Source organism: Onychomys torridus, chromosome 3 (genome assembly GCF_903995425.1).
Source record: "Onychomys torridus chromosome 3, mOncTor1.1, whole genome shotgun sequence".
Lineage (NCBI taxonomy): Eukaryota > Metazoa > Chordata > Mammalia > Rodentia > Cricetidae > Onychomys > Onychomys torridus.
Window position 1 is genome coordinate 55,458,649 of NC_050445.1, and position 24,320 is coordinate 55,482,968.

A 24,320-nucleotide genomic window follows, 5' to 3' on the forward strand; every position below is an offset into this window, starting at 1 on the left:
CTCTTTATATGTTGGTTGAATTTTAAAGTGAATTCCCAGAAGTAAGGCGCTGTTCTGTATGTATAAACCCTAAGCTTATGATAGTGTCCAACTCATTTCATTCAGATTTTCCATTTTTATATTCAGTCTTCTTAAAGATTTGTGTGTGTGTGTGTGTGTGTGTGTGTGTGTGTGTGTGTGTGTGCAATCTATGTGCAGTCCTAAAGAAGCCAGAAGAGGTTGTTGGAACCCTTGAAGCTAAAGTCACAGACATTTGTGAGTACACTGACATACCTGGGTACTGGAAACTGAAGTCAAGTCCTCTGGAAGAACAACCAGTAGACTTAACTGCAGCCATCATCTCTCACCTCTTTAAAATATTTGTATTTTATTGAAAATAGATTGTTTTATAAAATACATTCTGATTATAGTTTCCCCTACCCCAACTGTTCCCATATTCTGCCTACCTCCTCACCCACCCATATCCAGCCCATTTAATTCAAATTTTGACTTAATAATAATTTTGAGATTATATCCTTTTTTAAAATTTTTTATTAGAAACCATATAATTCATTCTAATCGACAAACACTTTAAACAATTTAACCATAACAAGTATACAAATTCTGTTCTATTTTAATCCTTCTTTTGTTGAAGGTTAACAGCATTACAGTATTTATTTTGTATTGTATTATTTTGTTTCTTTCTCCATTTTTGTTAATTTTTTGTGTGTATTTTGATCATGTTTTTCTCTTTCCTGTCTACTCTCAGAACTTCTCTACCCCCCTATCGTCCCAGCATTATGTTCTGTCTGTCTGTGTCTCTCTCAAACACACAATGAAGAGCAATACAAACAACCCAGAGGATGCAAACATATTCCAAAAACAGAGTGAAACAAAAAGACTCCCCCTCCACACACACACACAAAAGCAACAGCAGTAGCAAACAATATGCAGATGCTTTTGTGTTGGTAAACTACTGCTGGCCATAGGAACTGCACTGGGCTATGATTGATGGAACCAGGCACACAGCATTGGAGTAAACTGATTGTCCATTTCCAGCAGCTGTCAACTACAGATAGGTTCTTGGTGAGGGGTGGGACCCTGTGTCCACTTCCCTCTCTCAGTGCTAGGACCCCATCTGGCCCGAACCTCTGTAGGTCTTATGTGTCCTGCCTCAATATCTCTGAGTTCATATGTGCATCAGTCCTGTTATGTGTAAAAGATAGTTTCCTTGGAGTTATCACCTCTGGCTCTTCAGATCTTTATGCTACACCATGCACATAGGTCTCTGAGCCCTAAGGTGAGAAATGTTCTTAGTAATTCTTTGGAATTTCATACAGTGTATTTTGATTATATTCATCCTCTCTCCCAACTCATCCCAGATTGTCCCCCACCTCTCTGCCCACCTAACTTCCTTTTGTTGTTGTTGTTTTCTGTTTGTCTACCTGACTTTCTTGTTCTCTATTAAAAAGACATCGAACCCAGTTTGTGTTGGTCAACTACATCTAGACATGGCCTACCCTTGAAATATGATTGAGATACCAGATGTCACATAATCAAAGAAAACTGATTTTCCTTTTGACAGCAACCAAATGTCAATAGCTCCTCAGCTGGGGTAGGACATCCTGCCCACTTCTCCCCTATGCTGAGATTTTTATCTGATTTGAGGTTGTGTATGTAGGTCTTGAACATGCTATAACAATCATTGAGTTGCTGTGTGCAACTGCTCTGGTTGTGTGTGAAAGAACTGTTTCCTTGAAATCATTCATCACTTCTTGATCTCACAGTTTTTCCAACCCCTCTTCTACATCATTTCCTTCTATTTGAGGGCAGGGATTTATTACATTCCATTAAGACTAAGTACTCTGAATTTTCTCATTCTCTGCAAGTTGATCAGTTGTGGTTGCCTTTTAATTGTCATTTACGGCAAGAAGATTCTCTGATGAAGATTGAGTTATGCACTGATAAAGGGGTAAAGCAGTAAGTTGTTAGGAGTAATTTATTGCTCTAACCATTTAACAGAGAGAGTAATATTGATAGGTTTTCTCCTAGGGCTCATGAGTGATTTAGCCACAGGTTCTTAGCCTCATTGACAGCATCAGATATGTCTGCATTCCATCTCCTGTAGTGGGGCTTTACTGCCAATCAAAAAGTGGCTGGTAACACTTAGAGCATTTGTGCCACTATCATGCCAGTAGGAATATGTTGCAGGAAAGTCACTATTATAGTATTCAGGGTTTATAACTGAGTGAGGTTGGTGATCACTTTTAACCTCTGGTCATGTGAGTGGCATCTTTCAGCACTGTGAACACTAGCCAGTAAGGATTAAGCTTCCAGGCCAGTACTAGCTAGATTTCTCCATGTTCTTTTGAGCTAAGCATGTGGTGTCTTCAGCTTATTTATGTGGGTCTTCCTGTCAAGTTCTAAAGGGTAACAAATAGTATTGACAGAAGCCTGTATTTAGCATGATGGGAAGGGAATATCTATGGGACCTGATTGGCCAACACTTCAAAAAGAGGTAACCTATTCCAATTACTGTGGCTTTTATTTGGTAGCATATTGTGTCTAGTTGGGTATTGTGCCCATGTCGCCTCCCATCTCCATTCTTAACTCCTCTGGAACTATTTTTTGTATTGTGCATACAGTTTAGAAAGTTTCTACATAGTAGGTTTCTACATTGCTTTCCAAAAAGGCCTTCAGTGTTAGTTATCTTTCCCCATATTCTCTCTTTTACCCTGCTCTCTTGTCCCCCACTTATCCAATCCTTCCTATTCCATTCTTCAACTTTCTCACTCAGTAATGCTATTTTCTGTTACCCACTCCTTGAAAAGATCCCTTCTTCCCAATGGCCCTTACAAGTTACCTAACCTCTGTGGGTATTCCAAATGAAAGATAACTATATAAAGTTTTAAAGCTGAGCTCCACATATGAGAGGAAACCTGCGATGCTTGTCCTTCCGGATTAACCATACTGGAAGGGTTACCTCCTCCATCATAATTATTTCCATTTCTATCAAATTATTGTAAATTTTATTTTTCTTAACAACTGAGTAATACTCTACTATGTGTGTGTACCACATTTTCTTTTTTCACAACATAAGAAAACAAAAGCATTTTAGATCCCTACATTGTATATATGACATTTACCCCTATAACCTGCATCTGTCTCCCATCTCGGTTTCAAATTCCAAAGTGATTTCTCAGCTGACCTACCTTCTAGGATTATATCCTGCAGAAAGATATTTCCCTTCTAGATGCTCAGTGAAACAGGAGTTATGGAGACCATATGAATGGAAGTCCAAGCAAATCCACACACAGTATTCATACATACACATATGTGGGGTGGGAGAACAACCCACCACCCTCACATTTCCCCAGAGTGCTCTTGAGTAGGAGCAGCAGGAAATATTAGTTAGAAGGATATAGAGAGGGGAGATAAAGATAGAAAATACAGGATAGCCTTAAGAGGGCCTGGAACCTATTCCAACAGGTCTCTGCCCAAGTGTATTTATAGGAACACCAAGGGGTGGAGCAAAAGGCCTTCCCGATGCACAGCCAAGTGCAGACCACCTCAGACACCTGCACTCAAGCCCATGGTCCATTCACCCTCTCTATGCAGACCTGCTGGGTAAAGCCACGAGGAAACCTGAAAATGGGCTCCCCCAGGCCCCCCTCTTACTATATAAATTTCCATTATCTATTCTTCAGTTGGTAGATATCTTCTACTTTCTGACTATTGTGAGTAGAGGGGCAGTGAACATAGATGAGCAAGCATCTCTGTAGTAAGATCCAGTCCTTCTGTTATATATTGAAGAGTAGAATAACTACATCTTGTGGTAGACCTACTTTTAGCTTCTTGAGGAATCTCCACACTGACTTCCAGAGTGGCTGGCCAGTGTGCACTCCCACCATCAGTGAGTAAATATTCTCTTTCTCTACAGCCTCTGCATCATCTACTCATCTACTTCATTTGGATTGTTGATTTCGTTGTTGTTTTTAATCCTAGCCATTCTGACTATGATAAGACATCAAAAAATAATAATAATCCAATTAAAATATCAGTCATGAAACTAGGAGTGGGTTTTTTGTTTGTTGTTAGCTAGGAGTATTCTTAAAAGACCAAATACATGTGGCTGAAAAACACTTAAATGAGTTTTAACATTCTTAGCTTCAGGGAAATGCAAATTAATACTTTGAGATTTCATATATTAGTTTTTTGCGAGTCTTATACCTGAGTACTCTATTTACATCCTTTCTACCCCAGTGGCTTCCCACTCCAACTCATCCATGTCCTCCTCTAAATCTCAATTTCACGAACTTTTCTATAATTAGTAGTAGTTGTGCATGTGCGCATGTGTAATCTAAAACAAAATGTGTATGTAAAAGAGGTTATAGTGTCTTTATTTAAACCTAAAGCTAATTTGGCCAAAAAGGCTTCAACACAATATTAAAATTTCTGTTATACAAAATTTAATTTTAAATTATATATATTCACTTCCCTGTTAATTTTAAGAGAACCATATATTTATATGTACAGACACATACATTCACGTGTGTGTGTGTGTGTGTGTGTGTGTGTGTGTGTGTATAAGTAATGAGAAAATGAGAACAGTGGATTGTGAAACAAAGAATTGTACAGTTGGGGAAATAAAGCAAGGATTCCCTTTCCCTCTCACCCCCAAAAAAGAGAAAAGAAAAATGGGGTGTTGTAATTAACTGCTTAGTTTCATTTGCTTAGCTCTGTAGAGAAAATGGTTATAGAGTTGGCTGTTTTGCCCCCCTCCCCCAGTTCAGAAACAAAAGAGGTATCTTACTAGGCTAGATGCTCCCTGGTAATGGGATGTTCCAGTGTCATCTAGTCAGCAACAGAACAGAACCATCACTGTTTTACTTGGCTTTCATTACAGTTTAGGAGGCAGCCCCTCCTCCTGTTTTTCTTCAGTGCACTTGGATGTGTGGCATTCTCAGAGGAACACTGTACCTTCCACTTGTGTAATAAATCTGCCTTGCATTCACCTTTCTTTTTCCTTGAGTTTGTTTTTTCCCAGGGGCATTCTATCTTGTGTTCAGAAAAAGATTATTTTTAGGTCAAACTGCTAAAAATAGTTGATATGAATTTAACTCAGACTTCTGAAGAACAATAGTCAAATACAAGATGTGGATTTAAAAAACACCACCAACAAAGACAGAGCCTACCATGATGGCACATGCTTTTAAACTTAGGAGGAAAGCTGTGAGTTTTAACATGCCTGGGCTTTACACTGAGATCTTGATGTAGAACAAAATGTGTGTGTAAGAGAGATTGTAGGTTGTATAGTGTCTTTATTTAAACCTAAAGCCTTCAAAACAATATTAAATTTGTAGTTATATATAATTTTAATTATGTATCATTGCTTTCCCTCTTGATAATTATAAGAGATCAGTATTACTTTCAAAGCTAATATGGACTTCAATACCAGTTGGGCAAAAGTTTGCTTCCATTTAGTTATGCTTAAAATCTTAAAGAAATTCGATGTGTGAAATAAGACTGACTTATTTACTTTGCTAAGATTTTTATTGGCCATTTAGTTGAAATAATTCAATGGTGGATTTCTTTTATAAGAATAATTAGATTTCAAATGTAGGCTGGACGGTCGTGGCGCACGGCCTTAATCCCAGCACTCAGGAAGCAGAGGCAGGTGAATCTCTGTGAGTTCAAGGCCAGCCTAGTCTAAAGAGTAAGTTCCAGGACAGCCAGGACTGTTTCACAGAGAAACCCTGTCTCAAAAAACAAAACAAAAGAAGAATAATTAGATTTCAAATGTAATATGAAATAATAAAACACAGCAAAATGTACATATAAAGGTACAGGTAAATTTTCAGTAAAGCATTTTTTATGTGTATGCTCAAAGATACATAAACATATTTTTTCCTGAACAATTTGAAAGCAGTTCACAGATAACATGCCATTTTATTCCTGAACTCACATCTCCTAAGGAGAAAATTCTTCTGTATCATTAAGACAATTATCAATAATCTTCTAACTTACTAAAAATACCTAATTCATAAATTCAGGTTTTTTTCTTACTGTCTCCAAATGTATCTTAGAATTTAGTGGTGATTTGAATTAGAATGGCCCCATAGGCACATACATTTGATTACTACTCCACAATTGATGGAACTGTTTGGAAAGGACTAGAAGGTGTGGCTTTCTTAGAGGAAGTGTGTCACTATGGGTGGGTGGGACTTAAAAGTTTCAAAAGCCCTATGTCATTGCCAGTTAGCAAGCTCATGCTCTCTCTTGCTAGCTTGCTCTTTTGCTTTCTGCCTTATGGTTGTCTCATCATGTAAGCACTATGCCTACCTGCTGCTTTCTTGCTCTTGGCCATGATGGTTGTGGACCAACATTCTGGAGCCATGAATCCCAAATTGAATGCTTTCTTTTGTAGTTTGCTTTGGTTGTGGTGGTTTATCATTGCAGTAGAACAATAACTAACACAGAGTTCTAAGTTTTTCCTAAATGAAGTTAGACCTTGGTAGTTATGCCTCTGCATTCTTACATTGTTTTTATAATAGTGAGTTTTTGTAAAAACGTCAGTTTTTTAGAAAACTTCACATAGTTTAATTTTGATTGTTACTTAAAAGTGGCTAATTGCATTGTTCAAGTATTTTAGATCTCTTCACTGATTTTCCTTCTTTAGTATCTTATCAATTACTGAAAAATGTTATAAGATTAATTTTCTCAAATTTCTTAAAATTACTTGACTGTTTCCTCTGTTTTTGCTTACTATGTTTGTAATAGTTAAGTAAGACTTTCTCTGCTTACTTTATCATATTTTAGCTGCAGATCTGTTTCTTTTGGTTATAGGCCATTTTTTCCCCTGTTTCATTGTGTGTGTGTGGTGGTTTGTATTGTGCTTAAAAGATACTCGTATAAATATTTTCCCCAGAAAAGACATGCCTTTTTTTTTTTTTTTTCTCTGATACAGGAGCTAGGATGAAAGAAAGAACACTTCATCCATCAGCAGTAGTAATTGGTCTGGAATGGAGCTAAATTACCTCTTTAGAAAGTGTCAGTTTACATTTGGTTTTGGATTCTCTGAGAGTGAGTGAATGAATGCTCTGTGTATGCACAGGGACAGCTCTTGGAGAAGATGAGCTAAGATTTTGAGGTATTAGCCCAAGAGAGAACACAGAAATTCTTCTCTGCTTTTTTGTTCCATTCCCAGCCTTTCATGCTGCTGCTGCCCAAGAATCAGAAAGAGTATGTGAGGAATTATATCTGTAGTTTGGTTCTTTAAAGATTCCAACCTGTCTGTGTGGTGACCATCCCTTGAAAGCTCTGCCACTACAGGATCCCATGACTCTGGCAAGCCTGTTTTGATTCTTCATGCTTAGAAACATTGCAACGCACGTTCCTCCTTCCTGTGCTCTCTAATTTAGGAAAGGAGGCTGCTTTGTAGTTTCTTCATTCTGTTAAGCCACATTGCATCCTCTCTCCTCCAGGCTTTTAAAAAAATACATCAGTTTTAGATTATATAGTTTTGTTTTGTTTTGTTGTTGTTGTTGTTACAGAAGTTGGAAACTGTTGTGATTGTCTGTATTCTAATCTTAAACCAGTTTTGTTGCTTATATTCAGGATTCATTGTGTTTGTTTCTTCTTGTTGGCTATTTATTCATGTTTACAATCTTGTTTATTTCTTGTACATTGAAAGTTGGTTCCAGAGCAGTCGTTCTTAACCTATGGGTCATGATTCTTTGCGGAGTGGGGGGTAGGGGTGAACTACCTTTCCGAGGGATAGCCTAAGACCATTCAAAAACAGATATTTACATCAATTCCTAACAGTAGCAAAATTACAGTTATGAAGTAGCAACAAAAACAGTTTTATGGTTCAGGGTCACCACAACCTGAGAAACTATATTAAAGGGTCATATAGCATTAGAAGGTTGAGAACCACTGCTCTAGAGGATTGTTGCAACTCAAACATTTTTGCAAAAAGAAAGCCTTTTGTTTTGTTTTCTTTTTTAAAACAGGGTTTTTCTATGCCCTGACTGTCCAGGAACTCACTCTGCAGACCAGGCTGGCCTGGAACTCAGAGATACACCTGCCTCTGTTTCTGAGTGCTGGGATTAAAGGCGTACACCACCACCACTTGGCTGCAAAAAGAAATCTTAATAGATGTAATTGCATCTGCATCTGCATCTTATGAGTAGGATCTTACCTTTATGAGACATGCTATCACTTGATTGTGGTGAAGCCTCTAGATTCTTCAAATCGGAACTTAGATTTTCTTTTTAGTTAGCTAGTAATATATGAAATGACATTTTGGCTTGTCGATCAATTCTGTCTTTAACTAAAGCTCTTGAAATAAATTTACTTGTTTGTTTATTTATTTTGGTATTTGGAGACAGGGCTTCTCTATATAAGTCCTGGCTCTCCTGGAATTCACTTTGTAGATGAACCTGACATTGAACTCACATTGCCTCTGCCTTCTAAAAGCTGAGATTAAAGGTGTGTGCCACCACCCAACACTTCTGTTTATTAAATAGTCACATTTGCAGTTGCAAAGTTAAGATTTTTTTAAAGGTGTATCATTCATTAACACTTACTTACTGTCATTGTTTTGTATTAAGCATTTTCTTTATAAATAGAGCGTAATTATATGTTCTTAAACATTTATGTTTATTTATTTATAATTCTTTCTGTTGACCAATTTTTACATTATTAAGTTGTATGGAGTAGACAATTGTAGAATTGTGACAAGTGAGGTTTTGAAAATGTTTCTGTAATATCACTGTAGTGTCATATTTTCACTAATTCTATCTTTTAGTCATTTTTTTCCCTTTGTTATTGGCTTTTTTTCCTTATTGGGTACACATATAATTTCATCTAGCCAATGAGAGTGAATCAAAGCTTGCTTCTATGTTCTCACATTGCTTATGAGCAATTTATTTCTATCCAGTACAAAATAAGTCTTTACTTTCCTTGTTTGAGACCTACAATCTAATTTTTCAGAGTCCTGTTTTCTTTTAATGGAAGAATTTGAAAATAATGTAATACAGGCAGCTAGATGTCTTTTATGTCATTTCATTTTTGTGAAGAGATTTAGAAACACATGAGAGAGTAGGGCAGAGGGGGAGAGAGATTGAACATCCTCAAAATCCTTTTTTTTTTTTTTTTTTGGAGCACTGATAACACCACAAATGGAAATTCTCCACATTCATGATCAAAATATTAAAAATACTCCACACGAGGCAAGAAAGAGAATAATAGGTTTGAATAATTAAGTAGCCAATGAGGAAATAGGCATGAAAGTGTTTAAAAAGCCCAAAATGTTTTTTAAAAAGTTTTTAAAGAAGTTTAAAGTGTTAAAAACAACAACAACAACAACAAAATGGAACTGTCGTATGACCCAGCTACACCACTCCTTGGTACCTGAAGTCACCTAACACAAAGATTGTTGTGTGTCCACATTTGTTGCTGTACTATTCACAGTAGCCAAGAAATGGAACTTGTTGGCATGTCTACCAGTAGGTGAATGGATAAAGAAGATGTGCACATACACAAGGAAAAATGTGTGTTTGCAGGAAAATGGACAGAATTGGAGAATCATTATGTTAAGTGAAATAAGCCAGGCTCAGAAGGACAAATGCCAAATGCTTACTCTCAGATGCACAGCCTAGATTTAAAATTACAAGTAAGTGTGTACGCATATGTGTGCATACGTGTGTGATGCAGCCAGAAAGAGGATAATGGGAAGGGAACACAGATTCTATTTCTGGTGGCATGAGGGAAGGCAAATTAGAGTAAAATATGATTGTGCATATGTAAGGAAATGCCATGGTAAAATGTAAAATAATAATAATGATAATTTTAAAATATTATGTAAAATCACCATTTATATAGGCCTGCTAGTTAGTGGGTTTTGTCAGCTTAATACAAGTCAGTGTCATCTGGGAAGAGCGAATATCAGTTGAGAAAATGCCTCCATTGACTTAGCCTGTAGATAAGCCTATGGGGCGTTTTCCTGATTGAATTGTGTAGGCCCAGGTCAAAGGGCAGTTTCACCCCTAGGCAGATGGTTCTGGGGTATGTAATAAGCTGTGGAAAGCAAACCAGTGAGCACCATGTTTCAGTGGCCTCTGCTTCAGTTCTTGCCTCCAGATTCTTGCCTTTAGCTCCTTTCCTGACTTCCTTCATGATCAACTGTGATTAGGACATGTAAGCTTAAATAAACCCTTTCCTCTCCAAGTTGCTTTGGGCTTTGTATTTATCACAATAGATAGTGAACTATGATACTAGTAGTTTGATTCTATGTCCATGTAGCAGAATTATAATAAGTTCACACCTGTGACTTGTATGCACCCCAGGCACGGATTCTTGGTCCGATTTACACTACTAGGCAGACTTCTTCCCGTGGAACAGGTCTTAAATCTTTCATCAGGAAATAGTTAGTTACTCCCACAATATCTGTGCTACTGTTGCACCAGTTGGCATATCTTGCCATGCCACTTGTTACTGTAGTTCACAGTGTTGGTGACTTTCACCCCTGTCCCCCAGCAGCCTACATAGCAACTTCTAATGCTATGAAAATGAGCTAGAATGGAGGAATCTTCTTGGTCATTTGTAGCTTGATTTATCTGTCTTGTGACCAAAGTCTATGGTGTCTTTAGCAGTAGGATCTTACCCTCTAATTCTGGTGAGCAGTCAAGAGCAAGAACAATAGCCCCTGTTGTTTATGGGGTCTCTGGGACACCACTACTCAACATTTCCAGTGGGTATCCCACACATATCACTAGGCTTTCTATTTGGCACTTTGGCTTCTGCAAGGAATCCCCTGTAGAGAATAACTCCATTAACCTCTTATCTGAAAATATATATTTGATCCTTATAAAATAGTAGGTTTTCATATGGCTTTTTCAAATCCCTCATGTTATTTCTTCCCCCACTCCCTCCTCAGCTCTCCCCTCTAATCCTCCCTTCCTGTCACTCTTCTCACTGAAACTTCTCTTTCCATTCTTTTCCCCCATTCATATTACCCATGTTCTAGTCTTCCCTCAAGAGCTTCCTTTCCCATCCCCAGCATCGGTCCCTTTCTAGTTTTCTGGATTCTACAGGTACTCTAAGTTAAACATACAGACCTAAAAATTTGATGCTAATATCAACATATAAATGAGAACATAGAACATTCTTTCTCTGGGTCTGGGTTACTGTACTTCCTGAAATGTTTTTTCATCTCTATTTACCTGAAGATTTCATCATTTCATTCTTTTTACAGATAATAAAATTTTGTAATGTGTAGTTATTACATTTTTCAGTCATTAGTTTCCACATCCTAGCTGTTGTGAATAGAGCAGCAAATAACATGTGGTAGGGAATACAGTCCTTTCATATGGTAGTAGATGTCTTAATTTTTTGAGGAGCCAGCACACTGATTTCTATAGTGTCTATACTAATTTGCCCTCCAATATCTATTCTTAACTATAGGTGATAGTGTGTTATATATTGCTTCTTACCTTTTTTTACTTAATGGAGATCATGCCATTTGGTATTATGTTAGATGTTCCCAGAGAAATAGAAGGTGTGTGTGTGTGTGTGTGTGTGTGTGTGTGTGTGTGTGTGTGTGTGTGTGTGTGCACGTACATGACACATTTCTGGACTTCTGTATGGATATATAGTGTGGTTATAAAGAACTGACTCATAATTATGAAGTCTGACCTATCCTGAGATCTTCCTTTTAACTGTTAGATGAATAAAAGAGATTGCCCTTGGTCTCATCCAGCCAGCTCAAAGTATGAACACAATAATTCTCTTAAATAACTAGAAAATTTCTCCTGCCTGTCTTCAAAGAACTCCATCTTTTTCCCCACTTCTGGACCAGATTAATCTGACTTTTCCTGGGTTTTGAGATGATTGGCTTTTTGACTAGGACTACATAATTAGTGTTCCATACCTTGTACCACTCTTATATCTTAAAGTAGAACTATAAGTCTATTGTACAGAGTATCAGTGTATTGAAATGTCACACCATACTCTATAAACATCCTTCCTTACTGTGCTAATTCAAATACATTTAGAAAAAGTTTCTTGAGTTGCAAACTATAGGGATTCCTACTCATTATTCACTCATATTTTCTTCTAATACTTTTGTAACTTCATTTTTGTGTATTTATGTATTTACCTGTTTGGAGTTTATCAGGTGTTTGTTGTGAAATATCACTCTCCTTTCTCCTCCTAAAATAACTTTCCCCCATATGATTTGTGCATTTCCCCAACACCACTTATGCAAAAAACTAGATCACAGTATCATAGCTTGATACATACATGTTTTACGGTTTACCTCACAGTTGATTTTGTTTTATAATTTCTCTCACTTAGTTATGTATATTGTTGGTCTATGACTGTCAGTATTTTAATCATAGATTTACATAATATCATTCTATGTCATTTATACTACCCACCCTTGTACTTTTTCAAAATTTCTTTATTCTTGGTTTTTTCCTTTTATACCTTAGAATAAGTTGGTTTACTTATTTTTCTAATTGTTTGATATGAAATTATAAATTGCAAAAACTGATGCCTCACAATATTGAATCATCTTGCCCATGAAAAATATATTTCATTTGGTTTTTGATTTTTGATTTTTACTTTTTAGTCAGTATTTCAAGCTTTTCTCTATGGTGGTTGTGCATATCTTTTGTTTTATTCCTAGGCACCTTAACATTGTGTTGTTATAAATATGAGCTTCTTTTTCATTACATATTCTAACAGGCTAGTATATGTATTTCTTTGAACACGTTTATGGATACTTCTCATTTTTGTTACTGTTTGTGTTAGTTCAGGATTGAGTCTCTTGGGTTGTCCAGATATTCACAGTATCTTCTGACTACATTAAGTTTTATTTCTTCCTCTCCAGTTCATTTGACCCGGCTGCTTGTTTTTACACACCGAGCCATCATGTCAGCTCTAGTGTCTGTTTCTTGAGTGGGAATGCAATGGGAACAACTGTGTCGGGCTCCTTGACTCCTAATTATGATGAACAGTGACACAGAATAAACCCCTTCTTCCTGAAATTGCTTTTGTCAAGAGTATTTTATCACAGCAACAGGAAAAGAGATGGAGACAAGAAACAAGGCTCTCTTCTCTCAGGCTTCAGTTTTTCTTAGTTGCTCTTATGTACGATTTCTCTAACATAGTCTCTGCTTCCCTCACCCACAGTTTTTACTTTATTTGTATTTATGGGAAGGGGAGATCAGAAGATAACTGTTGGGAGATGATTCCATGCACCCAAAGATCCCAAGAGCAGGCTTGGGCTGTATGTACTTTTAACATTTGTTGAAGATGCTATCTTCTCTCCAGTATATGGTTTGAGGCCCCTTTTCTCAACTACCAGATGGCTATAGTTATGGGTACTCTACTTGGGTTTTCTATTTCATTCCTTTTGGGCTTTTATTCCATGTTGGTTTTTGCCAGCATAGTGTTTTTTATTACTGTGATTCTGTAATATATTTTAACATCTTGGATAGTGATCCCTCCAATGTTGTTTTTCCTGCTCATGGTGGCTTTGGCTATCCAGAGTCTTTTCTGGTTCTATATGGAATGTTGTGGTTAGTTTTATTGGGGTTGCATTGAACCTGTAAATTGCTGTTGGTAGGATGGCCATTGTCACAGTATTATTTCTACCAAAATACTGAACACTGGGTATCTTTTCAAAGTAGATCTTTCCACTTCAAATGATGTAGATAGAAAAATCCCTCACAGGTGTGTCCACCCACTTGGATTTTAGTTATGCAGTCAGTTTGACAACCAAGAATAGCCATCATACTTGTGATGTCTATCTACGAGCCAACCTATTCAACATTTTTATAATAATGCTTTTCGAAATTATAATGTAGTTGATTAGTCAGGCTTCTCGAGGAACAGAATTGATAGAATGGATCTCTCTGTCTAATCTATTAATAAATTAGTAAAAGGGATGTATTAGAGTGGCTTGTCTAGTTAGTCCAGCAATGACAGTCCTACCAACACAAAGTCCAAAAATCCAGTAGTCGTTCAGTCCTGAAGGCTGGGTATCTCAGCTAGTCTTTGGTATATGTTAGGATCCCAAGGAAGCAGGCTCTGATACCAATGAAGGACTTTGCCAGGGAGCCCAAGGGCAAGCGGGAAAGAACCAGTGCTTCTTTCTTCCCTGTCCTTCCTACCAGCTGCCAGCAGAGGGCACGGCCCAGATTTAAGGTGGTTCTTGTACCTCAGACAATGGGGATTTAGGTTGGGCATTCTGACCTCAATGAGCCAATCAAGAAACATCTCTGACAGGTGTGGCCAGCCACGTGTCCAAATGTAGTCAAGTTAACAACCACGAATAGCCATCACTGTAATATTTGACCTTTTAAAATAGGACCTTTCAACTTGAAAGTTTCCCACCTTGAATAATGAAGGGTGTTTCATTGTTGTTGTTAGTTTATTTTACTTCATCACACCTAATGTTTTAAAACCCAACTTTGTCTGGATCCTTAGTATATGCAGAGAGTATTTCCAAAATGGTGGGAAGAGAAAAGCGCTTGAGAAGGATGAAAAGAGAGCTGCACTGGCCACCAAGCCCTCGCCAGCCTTACACGTGCGCGAGCCATCGAAACTTGAAGGCCGCTTAACAGACCTCAGCTTTACAGGCCCTGAATTTATTACTGAGTAAGTATATTTTCTGTTTCAGTCAGCTTTTCCCCAGGGAGCTGTGTTAATGTGAATAGTGGGAAGAAATGGTTTACACCTTGTACAATAGTGTAATGGTCAGTACTCAGGTGGGATGCTTATTTTCTCCTCTGGTATATGTAAGGTTGAGAAGTAAAAGTTTATAATATTGTTAAGCATAAAACTATCCTACAATTTCAAGAAGTGTATGAAATCTTTGTGTTCCTGTAGCATATGTTGTCCTTAAAAAATGAGAAAAGTTTGGCTTATTAAATGTTATGACAGTTATATGTTGTGACAATTAAATGTTATTATGAAAAATCAAAGCAATGAAAGCCAATTAAACTGTTTAAAGTATTTAGCCACTAAGGAATTACAAATTAAAAAAAAGTATCAATACTGACCAACTATCATCATGTTATTGTTGAATTGAAAGTATACCTGCTGCTGCTGCTGCTGCTGCTGCTGGTGGTGGTGGTGGTGGTGGTGGTGCTGGTGGTGGTGGTGGTGTGTGTGTGTGTGTGTGTGTGTGTGTGTGTGTGCGCGCGCAGGTATAAACTTTGTGAGTTCATGAGTATTATAGTCTAGTTAATTAAAATTATGTATCTTAGTTTCAGTTGCTGTCATATAATACTTTATTAATTGTTTGAAAATTGTAGAAACATTCTTGACCAATGCTGAAAACTGATAATAGCAAAATTAAATTCTTAAATAATTTCAGAACTGTTGATGCCACAGCATAGCATTATTTGGTTACTCTGACCTTATACTATGTTCAAAGTATTATCTAGTTATGAGTAATTTCATCTAAATAAAATCAACACATCATTGATTAGTTCACTAGGAAAGAATAAGTCACCTTTACCTTAAGTTTATTGCAAAGCTTGTAATGACTTATCAAACATCTTGTATCTTAGATGTCATGAAATAGCTAACATATGTTTAAGTTGTTGTCTAAGGCTATAGCTTGGTGATAGAGCACTTGGCTAGTATCTGTGAGGCCCTAAGTTCAATCCCCAATACTGGCAAATAAATAAAATGTTGATAAGAATAATTACTCATATAGCTACTTTGAAACAGGTAGCTGTGGAAAGCACTAGCTCGCCATTTTCTATATGGTTCTTTAGTAGTCTCTGAGATTCCCTTGTATACTTCTGTCATATTTCTCAATGATTCTTTGAACATAGTTTCTTTTAATTCTTTAAATGCATTTAAAATTTTGGGTTTTGAGATGAGATCTCTATATGTTGCTCGCTTGGGTGACCTTGAATTCCTGGGCTCAAACAATCCTTGCCTCATCCTCTCATGTAGCTGAGACTACAAATGTATACTTCATACCCATTTGGCCCTTTTACAATCATTGCCTTGAATTTATTTTCTGCAAAATCTCAAATTTTCACTCACTCTGAGTAAGCTTCTATTTACTGTTTTTTGCTAAATGTGGCCACACTTTTTTATTTTTCTTTGCATATTTTCAGTGTTCTGTTGGCAGTTGAACGTTGCTCATAATGCAGTACAAAACTTGTCATTTGGATTTTCTCCTTAGAAGGAAGTCAAGGAATAGGGTTGTGTGCTCACTAGCTCGCGCTCTCTCTCTCTCTCTCTCTCTCTCTCTCTCTCTCTCTCTCTCTCGCTCGCTCTCTCTCTCTCCCTCTCCCCCTCCTTTTCTCCCCCTCTCTTTCCTTTGTCCTTCCTTCCCATACTCCCTCCCTCCCTCCTTCGTTTCTTTTTTTCCCCTAGATGTAATGGATCTTCAAGTTTTGTGGTTTGTACATGCTGATGTCTGTGTTGCCTCTCTTTTAGTTGATTATTTTAAGCCGGTTTTCTAGGGTTTGTACTTGTACCTCCATAGTTGAATGATTAAACACTGATAGATGAGAAGTTGTGCTCAAATACTCTAGGCCAGGATATGTGTTGATTGAGGAAGACAGTTAAACACTTTGCAAACCAGCCTCACCCTTCACATTCTGCCATTCCCTCGTGAAGGTCCTCTACATTGCCTTCTTGGCCATAGTCTTGGGGAGGGCTTATTTAGTTCCTCTGTGTATTTCTTTTTTCAGGATCTTGATGCTAAATTTCTGATTTATCTTCTAGTCTGAAGCTCAGCCTGACCAAGACTAGTGTAGCAACCTGAGACTAGCATGCCTGCTGACTTGTCCCTGTTTGTTCCAACCCAGTTTGCTTTGTTTACTGAGAATGCTCTGTAAAATCTTCCACCCACGGTCCAAACCATTCAGCCCCCTCTAGCAGTGAAGGTGCTCCGGGTTCACAGCCAGATTTGTCCTGGAAGAATCTGAGCACAGATCCTCAGTGCTCTTACCCTGCATCCAGCTTCTTTTCCTGACAGATGCTTGTCACCCTGCTTGGCTCTCCTTTAAATCCCTGGGATATTTGTTTTTCATGGCTGTGTGCAGCCTTACAGTCATTTCTTGAAGAATAGATTTGTTGATATGCCGAGTTACTTGTCTCCATGCTGTGATAATTATCTGGCAGAGAGGGTAACGGAAGGAAGGATTTCTGTTGGTGACAGCTGAAGGGACAGCCAGTCCTCTTGATTAGGGAAGGCATGGCAATAGGACTTGAGGCAGCAGAGAAGGAGGAATGCTTTCTCTTTCTATGGAGTCCAGAAATCAGCTCAGTGCTAGGGTACCCACAGTTAAGATGGGTCTTCTTGCCTCAGGTCATCTAATGTAGATAATCCCTCACAGCCATGCCCAGATGCTAAACTGATCTCTAATCTCAGCAATCCCCTTTAGATAGGTGCACAGGCTTGTCCTCTGGAGATTCTAGGCCCTGCCATGTCAAATGTTAAACGTTAACCATCACAGCCAGCCTTTGCCATGGTCAGCTATCTTCTTGGACTTACTTGTAAAAGGGAAAGTAGAGTTTCTAATATTTAAAGTATTTAAACATGGTTGTTAAAGCTGGAATTTACGTTATATAACATTAAGCATTTAGAGTGACTTTGCCTAAGATGACTCTGTCTAGGCATTTTTCCATTCAAACACCATAAGAACTAGGACCCCAACATTCAATTAGATGAGCCTATGGGCCCCATCCTTATTCAAACCACTACACCAGTATTGTTTAACTTTTCTTATACATTATTGCAGTGCTTATATCTTATTAGAAATCACTATTAGAGAAATCACTGACTACCAGTAAAATGAAGATGTGAAAATGTTGTATGCGAAAGTTATAAATTAAAAGAAAATAATCCTCAACCCTGGTTACATTTTAAGTGCACTTCTTCTCAGGCTTTCTGCAGGGCATTCATGAGTTTTTATGCAGTAAACACTATGTCCATATAGAATTTTATAAACTTTTTCTGTGCCAATAAAACACTCATTTTTGCCTAGTAGTCTTCATAAATATTTCACTATTGTGTGGCTCAGTATAATGATCCAAATCTCTTAGATACTAAGAAAAACACATGACCTATATGATTATCTATTAACTAAATGGAGTAGAAGACCGGGTAGGATTGTCTACATACCATCATTGTAGATAGATGGTTCTAGGTTCTTGCACATGATTGCTGAATTGAGTTCAGTAAGTGCCCATTTGCCCAAACTTACCAGCATTGAGTGTTTTTATGGTTTCGTTTTGTTGTTTCTCTATCATCACTGGAATAAACTGTAAATACCTTGTTTTGATATATAAAAGTATGAATACAAATGTTTGAACTTGAATGTAAAAGTTTTTGTTTAGTTTGCTGAATGCCAATTAGTTAAGTTTGTAAATACCAATTAGGAACATTAGCAAAATTATCAACATAGTAATTCTGATTTAAAACAATGTATGTTATAAAGCTTAAAGCCAGTTCTGCCACAACAGTACTTAAATGGAAATTTGTAACACCATCTTCCACAATTTGTCTTGGTTAAAAATACATGTTGAATATTTTATATGTTAGCATAATGCAAATAATTATACTTATTTAATATGTTCAAAACAGTTGGGAAGACAGGTTTTTTTTCTTCATTTTAGTAGTTCCTTAGTTGATAACCTTGGTGAAATATGAAATATCTAACATACTGAGTCTGCTGTAAACAAATAGACAAAACATTGACCTGTCTTCTAAATGTTATCTTTATACATGCAGATTAATACAGCATTCTTAGTCAGCTTTCTGTTGTTGTGATTTAAAAAAAGGAAATAACCAAAAGCAATGTGGAGAGAAAAAGGTTTACTTCGTTTATGCTTCCATGTTTATCCATCACTGAGTGATGTCATGTCAGGAAGCTGGAGGTTGGAACTGATTCAGAGGCTATGGGGGATGGTGCTTACTGACTTGTTCCTCATGGCTTGCTCAGCCTGCTTTCTCCTAATATCCAAGACCACCTGTCCAGAAGTAGAACTGTCCCTAGAGAGCTGAACCTGCCCACATAAATCATTAATCACAAAAATGCACTTCTCCTCCACCCTCATGCTTTCCCACAGACAAATTTGATGGAGGGATTTTTCTCAATTGAGATTCTTCCCAAAATGGCTCTAGCTTGTGTTGACAAACAGAGACCTTCACAGCCATCATCAGAGAAGCTTCCTATTAAAGTAAATGGTGGTTGACACACAGATTCTCAGCTTAGCAAAGTACAGATACTAAGTGTCTGTAGTGCTGAGCCCCAAGTGAGACTTCTATTAGATCACCCCCTACCCACAAGGCTTAGGGAGCACCACGGAAGATAGAGCAGGAAGATTATAAAAACAGGAGGTCAAGGACTGTTGTGAATGTTTTCTGAATGTGATAGGATGAGTATACTCGTAAACTCATGGCATCTGTGGCTGCTTGTACAAGATCAGCACAAAATCAAGCTAGGCAGCATTCCAGCACAAGTGGGAAGAAGGACTGACAAGGGCCCACTCCTCCCTGAGAACTATTGACAGTTGATGGCTGCCGCTGGAGGAAGGGTCCCAGTACATGGCCCTGTGTCTGTGCACATACTGACAATGGTAACGGAGCTCGATGGGCTGTAACTTCCCTGTGTTTGTTTGTGTGGTTATTCGTTTCGTTTTTTTGAGACGGGGTTTTTCTGTGTAACAGCCCTGGCTGTCCTGAAACTCAGTTTGTAGGTCAGACTGGTCACTCACAGAACTCTGCCTGCCTCTGCCTCCCTAGAGCTAGAATTAAAGGTATGCACCACCACCACCCAGCAGTAGGCTATAAAAGAGAAGAGCATATGAAGATCTGAGAGAAGGTGGGAGAAGAGATATGATCAAAATACATTGCATGAATGTATAAAAATTAAAGAATAGATAAATTGAAGAGCATATAGTATTAAGTCTTTTAAATTTATCTATTCTTTGATTTTCATATATTCATGCAATATGCGTTAATCATGTCCCTTTAGTCTTCAAGCTACTCTTTAAAAATTGGAAGAAATATGTAAAATCCCAAAGCTCTGACCTTTCAAAGTGTTGGTTGTTGAGAATGAATGTAGTAATGATGATACAGATTCAAATGTCATTTGGGTAATAACTCAGTTAGGAAATCATCATGAAACCAGAACCATGATCAAACTTCTGTAATAGACTGTATTTAGAGGAAATTCATGACTACAAAGCATTTTCTCTCAAAGTAGTACTGTTTGGAGGGACAGGTGAAGTAAATAATCCTTCTTAGTAAGAGTTTTAAATCATTTAAACATTTGCTAATCTTAGATATATATATATATTTGTTTGTTTTTGTTTTGTTTTTGTTTTTTTTTTAGAGACAGGGTTTCTCTGTGTTTTGGTGCCTGTCCTGGATTTCGCTTTGTAGACCAGACTGGCCTCAAACTCACAGAAATCCGCCTCCCAAGTGCTGGGATTAAAGGTGTGCACTACCACCACCCAGCTAATGTAATTCTATGAACTATGTCCCCAGCATCATTTAGATTTACTACCTAAAACAAATTACTATTACTTTGGTAACTGGAATTTAATGTAGTTTGATCTAATGTAAACAGAGCTAGTGAGACCTAGGGTAAAACTATAGAAAGATAATTTAAGGAATAGAGTCTTCAGTGTTTTCTTTTGAAGTAACAAATTGCTATTTTTGCTAATAAGATACAAGCTAATTGACTGTTCTTGGCTCTAACAACTAAGAGGTCATTGACCTTTAAGCTAATAAGATACAAACTAACTGACTGTTCTTGGATCTAACAACTAAGAGGTCATTGACCTTTAAGGGTGACAACTACATTTTAGTGATTTGAAGTTCAATTGGGAGGTTCCTAGTAGGCTAAAGGCAATCTTCAAGAATGATGGTAAATGGAAACGTTAAGAGGAAAATACCTGGAAATGCAGATTGGGAGTTCTGCCCAGCTGACTACAACACATATTAATTGTGTAGTGACCTGATTTTTCATTATCCTGAGCCATCTTAATAAATATTTTAATGTTAACGTAATCATGTTAACAAAATTGTAAGGTGGAGAGTAGCCTTCAGGCTCCTGCCCAGATGTATGTAGGGGCTACAGAACTGGCATGATAAAAGAGTAAGATACAACATTACAGTTTTAGTCAACACCTACTTGTATCCTCATGAGGATCACTTTCCTTTGTAAATTTCTTATTAATTAAATTTCATACATGAGTATGATAAATTCAGATTGCTTTCACCCTACTGTCTCTTCTCCCTCCTCCCATTTGTTGTGTCCCTTGCTAACATGCATGTGTCTTCTGTCTTTCTGTTTTCTTTGTGTCCCTTGGGGCTAAACAGGGTCATCTGTGTGGACTTGAGGTTGGAGCTTTGTTTTGGATCCTGGTGGGTCCACACTGCATGCATGACTGAATTTAATCTATTCAGAACTACTTGCTAGTCATTAAGGAAGGATAATTAAAACTACTTTGAGATTCTGCTTCATCCCAGACAGAATAACTATCATCAAGTAATCTGCCTAGTATTAGAGAGGACATGGGAAAAGAAGAATCCTCTCATTCAGTGCTGGTGGGTATACAGATTAATTCAGTCATTATGGAAATTCCTCAAAAAAAATTTATTTAAAAACTGCCAAATAACCCAGCTCTTCTACTCATAGACATATATCCAGAGTATTCCACATCTTATCACAAAGGTGTTTGCATATCTGTGTCTGTTGCTCCTCTATTTACTATAGCAAGGAAATAGAACTATCTAGATGTCCCTTAAGAATGAAACGTTTCTAGCCACTTAAAAGAGTAGTTTGTTACCTGCGAGGTAACAAGGAAATCGGGAAAAACAAATGTTAAAATTTTTAAAAGGAAAGTATAATATTAAATGAGACAAACGTATGTGGAGTTACAGCTATCTTAGTTTATATTTTAATTTTTCAACTATATATTTCTGTGTTACTGTTTTTGGTTACTTAATATACATAGTAGTTTTCAAGTATAAGATATTTATAGAGATAGAAAGCTTAGAAAGCTTCAGAACTCAATGATTGAACACCTGCCAAGCATGCATGAGGCCCTAAGTTCAGTGCCCAATACTAACCCAAACAAGCAACTGAAAGCAAGGTACAATTCAAAAAATAATATCTGTGGTTTGTTGTAGATAGTAACAATGGAGACTTGGTAGAAAAACTAACTTATTTTTGTTTTAATTCTAAGTGCAGTTCTTTTCTGTTGAGTGGAGAGAGAAAAAAGAAAGTTTCAGAATATTATTACGTATTGTACAAGCTACCCATTCTGGAATTTTATTTTTAAAAGTTATAATACAAAAAAAGTATATTACAGGTTGACTATCTAAATGGTTGGTTACAGTAGTGCTTTAGATTTCTGATTTTTTTCTTTTTGAGGAATTATATACATATCCAATAAGATATCGTAGAGATAAGCCTGGAATTTGTTACCCTATAACATGTAGCAGCACTATGCTTTTGACTGTGACTTGCCATGAAGATCAGTTGTGGAATTTTCCACCTAAGGCATCATATCCAGAGCTCAATCATTCTCAGCTTTTGGAGCATTTCAAGTTTCTCTGTTTTAGATTAGAGATGCTCTTCATGATCCATAGTTAGGGAAACACTTGGGACAGAATGGTTTCCCTTAGACAAAGAGACTAAGCTGCTCTGAGTGCTGGTGGCTGTTCTTCATGCACACATTTCTGGAAGCCAAGCATGGAAGTACTGGCACTCTGCAGTGAGATCCAGTCTCAAAAATATCCTGGAAAGTGGTATTTATAACAGTTAGGAAATAATAGAGAAGTTGGATAGCTATAAGAAAATTTTTCAAAAGAAAAAAATTAATTATCATGCCTTAAATAAATAATACATCTCTAATAGAGTGTACATATTTTATAATCCATACAATTCATGACAGTTGACTTTAACTTTCAGTTAAATGCACAGTGAATGTGATACTGAGAGTTCAGCAGTCTGCTTTGAGTAGTACTCATAGATTTTACTGTTTCTATTGAGATGGCAAATAAGCTGCTATCTTTGGCATTATTCTAATTTGAGACCCTGCAAAAAATTTAAGTTACAGTGGTATGTAGGGAAAAACATAAACTCCAATTTTTTTTATTGAAAATATTTTTTTCATACATTATATTCTAGTTATGGTGTATTTCTTCCAACTCCTCTCATATCTCCCCACCTACCCAAATCCACACCCTTTTGTTTTCTTTCTTATTAGAATAATAATAATAATAATAATAATAATAATAGATAAAAACAAACAGAAATAAAATAAAACAAGTAAATGAACATAATAAAAAGAGCCCAAGATAAAGCACAAGAAACACACATAGTCCCAGAGACATACATATTTGCAAACACAGAAATCCCATGAAAACACAAAATCAGAAAACAATGTACAGGCAAAAGACCTGTAGGGTTTAAAAGCCATGGCTGCACAAAGCATTATGAGCCACACACACAGACACAAAATCCCTCCAAAAATACTATTGAGTTCATTCTGTCTTGGCCATCTACTGTTGGGCATGGGCCCTCCCTTAAGTGGTTTGTATAACCAGTGAGACTCCAGTGGAGATAACTAATTTTTCCTTTGCAAGTACTTATCAGTTGGAGATAGCGTCTGGCTAAGGGTGGGGACTTGTGTCCATTTCTCTCCTATCTCAGCTCTGGGACCCTATCTAGCTTAGACCTGTCAGGCCCTGTATGTGCTTCCACAGTCTTTATGAGTTTATATGTGCATTAGTCCTGTTATATCTTGAAGATCTTGTTTCCTTTGTGGATCCCTTCTGGCTCCTACAGTCTCTTCCTCATTTTCAGCAGTTTCTTGAGCCCTGAGGGGAAGGATTAGATGGAGATATCCCACTTAGAATTGAATTTTCTAAAGTCTCTCACTCTCTACACTTTGTGCAGTTATGAGTGTTTTGAAAAAATATATTGTTACTATTGTTTGGAAGAAGTTTGAAAAGAAAGGAAAATCAAGTAAGGAAAGCATACCTTACGTGTGTGTGTGTGTGTGTGTGTGTGTGTGTGACAGAGACAGAGAGATCACTTGAGCATGAGAATTTTTAAATACTTAGAAGATCTAGTACTCAGGTCTATACAGGATCAGATCTATAATGTAGAACCCAGTTTCAGTCAATGACTCATATATTTTAGGTCTAAACCTTCTACAGTGAAGCTTATGAGATGCTGCCCCTATTTAAAGTGCTACAAGAGGAACTGAAACTGTAAATTATTAACATCCCTGGGGGGTTTCAGCCCTCCATCTGCCCTTGTTTGTTTTACCAAACAAAC

The 24,320-nt window shown here is 37.2% G+C and overlaps 1 protein-coding gene across 1 annotated transcript in view; it reads left to right on the top strand.

The window, feature by feature from the left end:
* The window catches only part of Bmt2 (base methyltransferase of 25S rRNA 2 homolog), a 50,172-nt gene that overhangs the window by 15,494 nt on the left and 10,358 nt on the right, over positions 1 to 24,320 (top strand). The window contains exon 3 of the mRNA XM_036182311.1: positions 14,476 to 14,646. Coding sequence (XP_036038204.1) covers positions 14,476 to 14,646 — 171 coding nt within the window. The remainder of the gene's footprint in view (positions 1 to 14,475; positions 14,647 to 24,320) is intronic.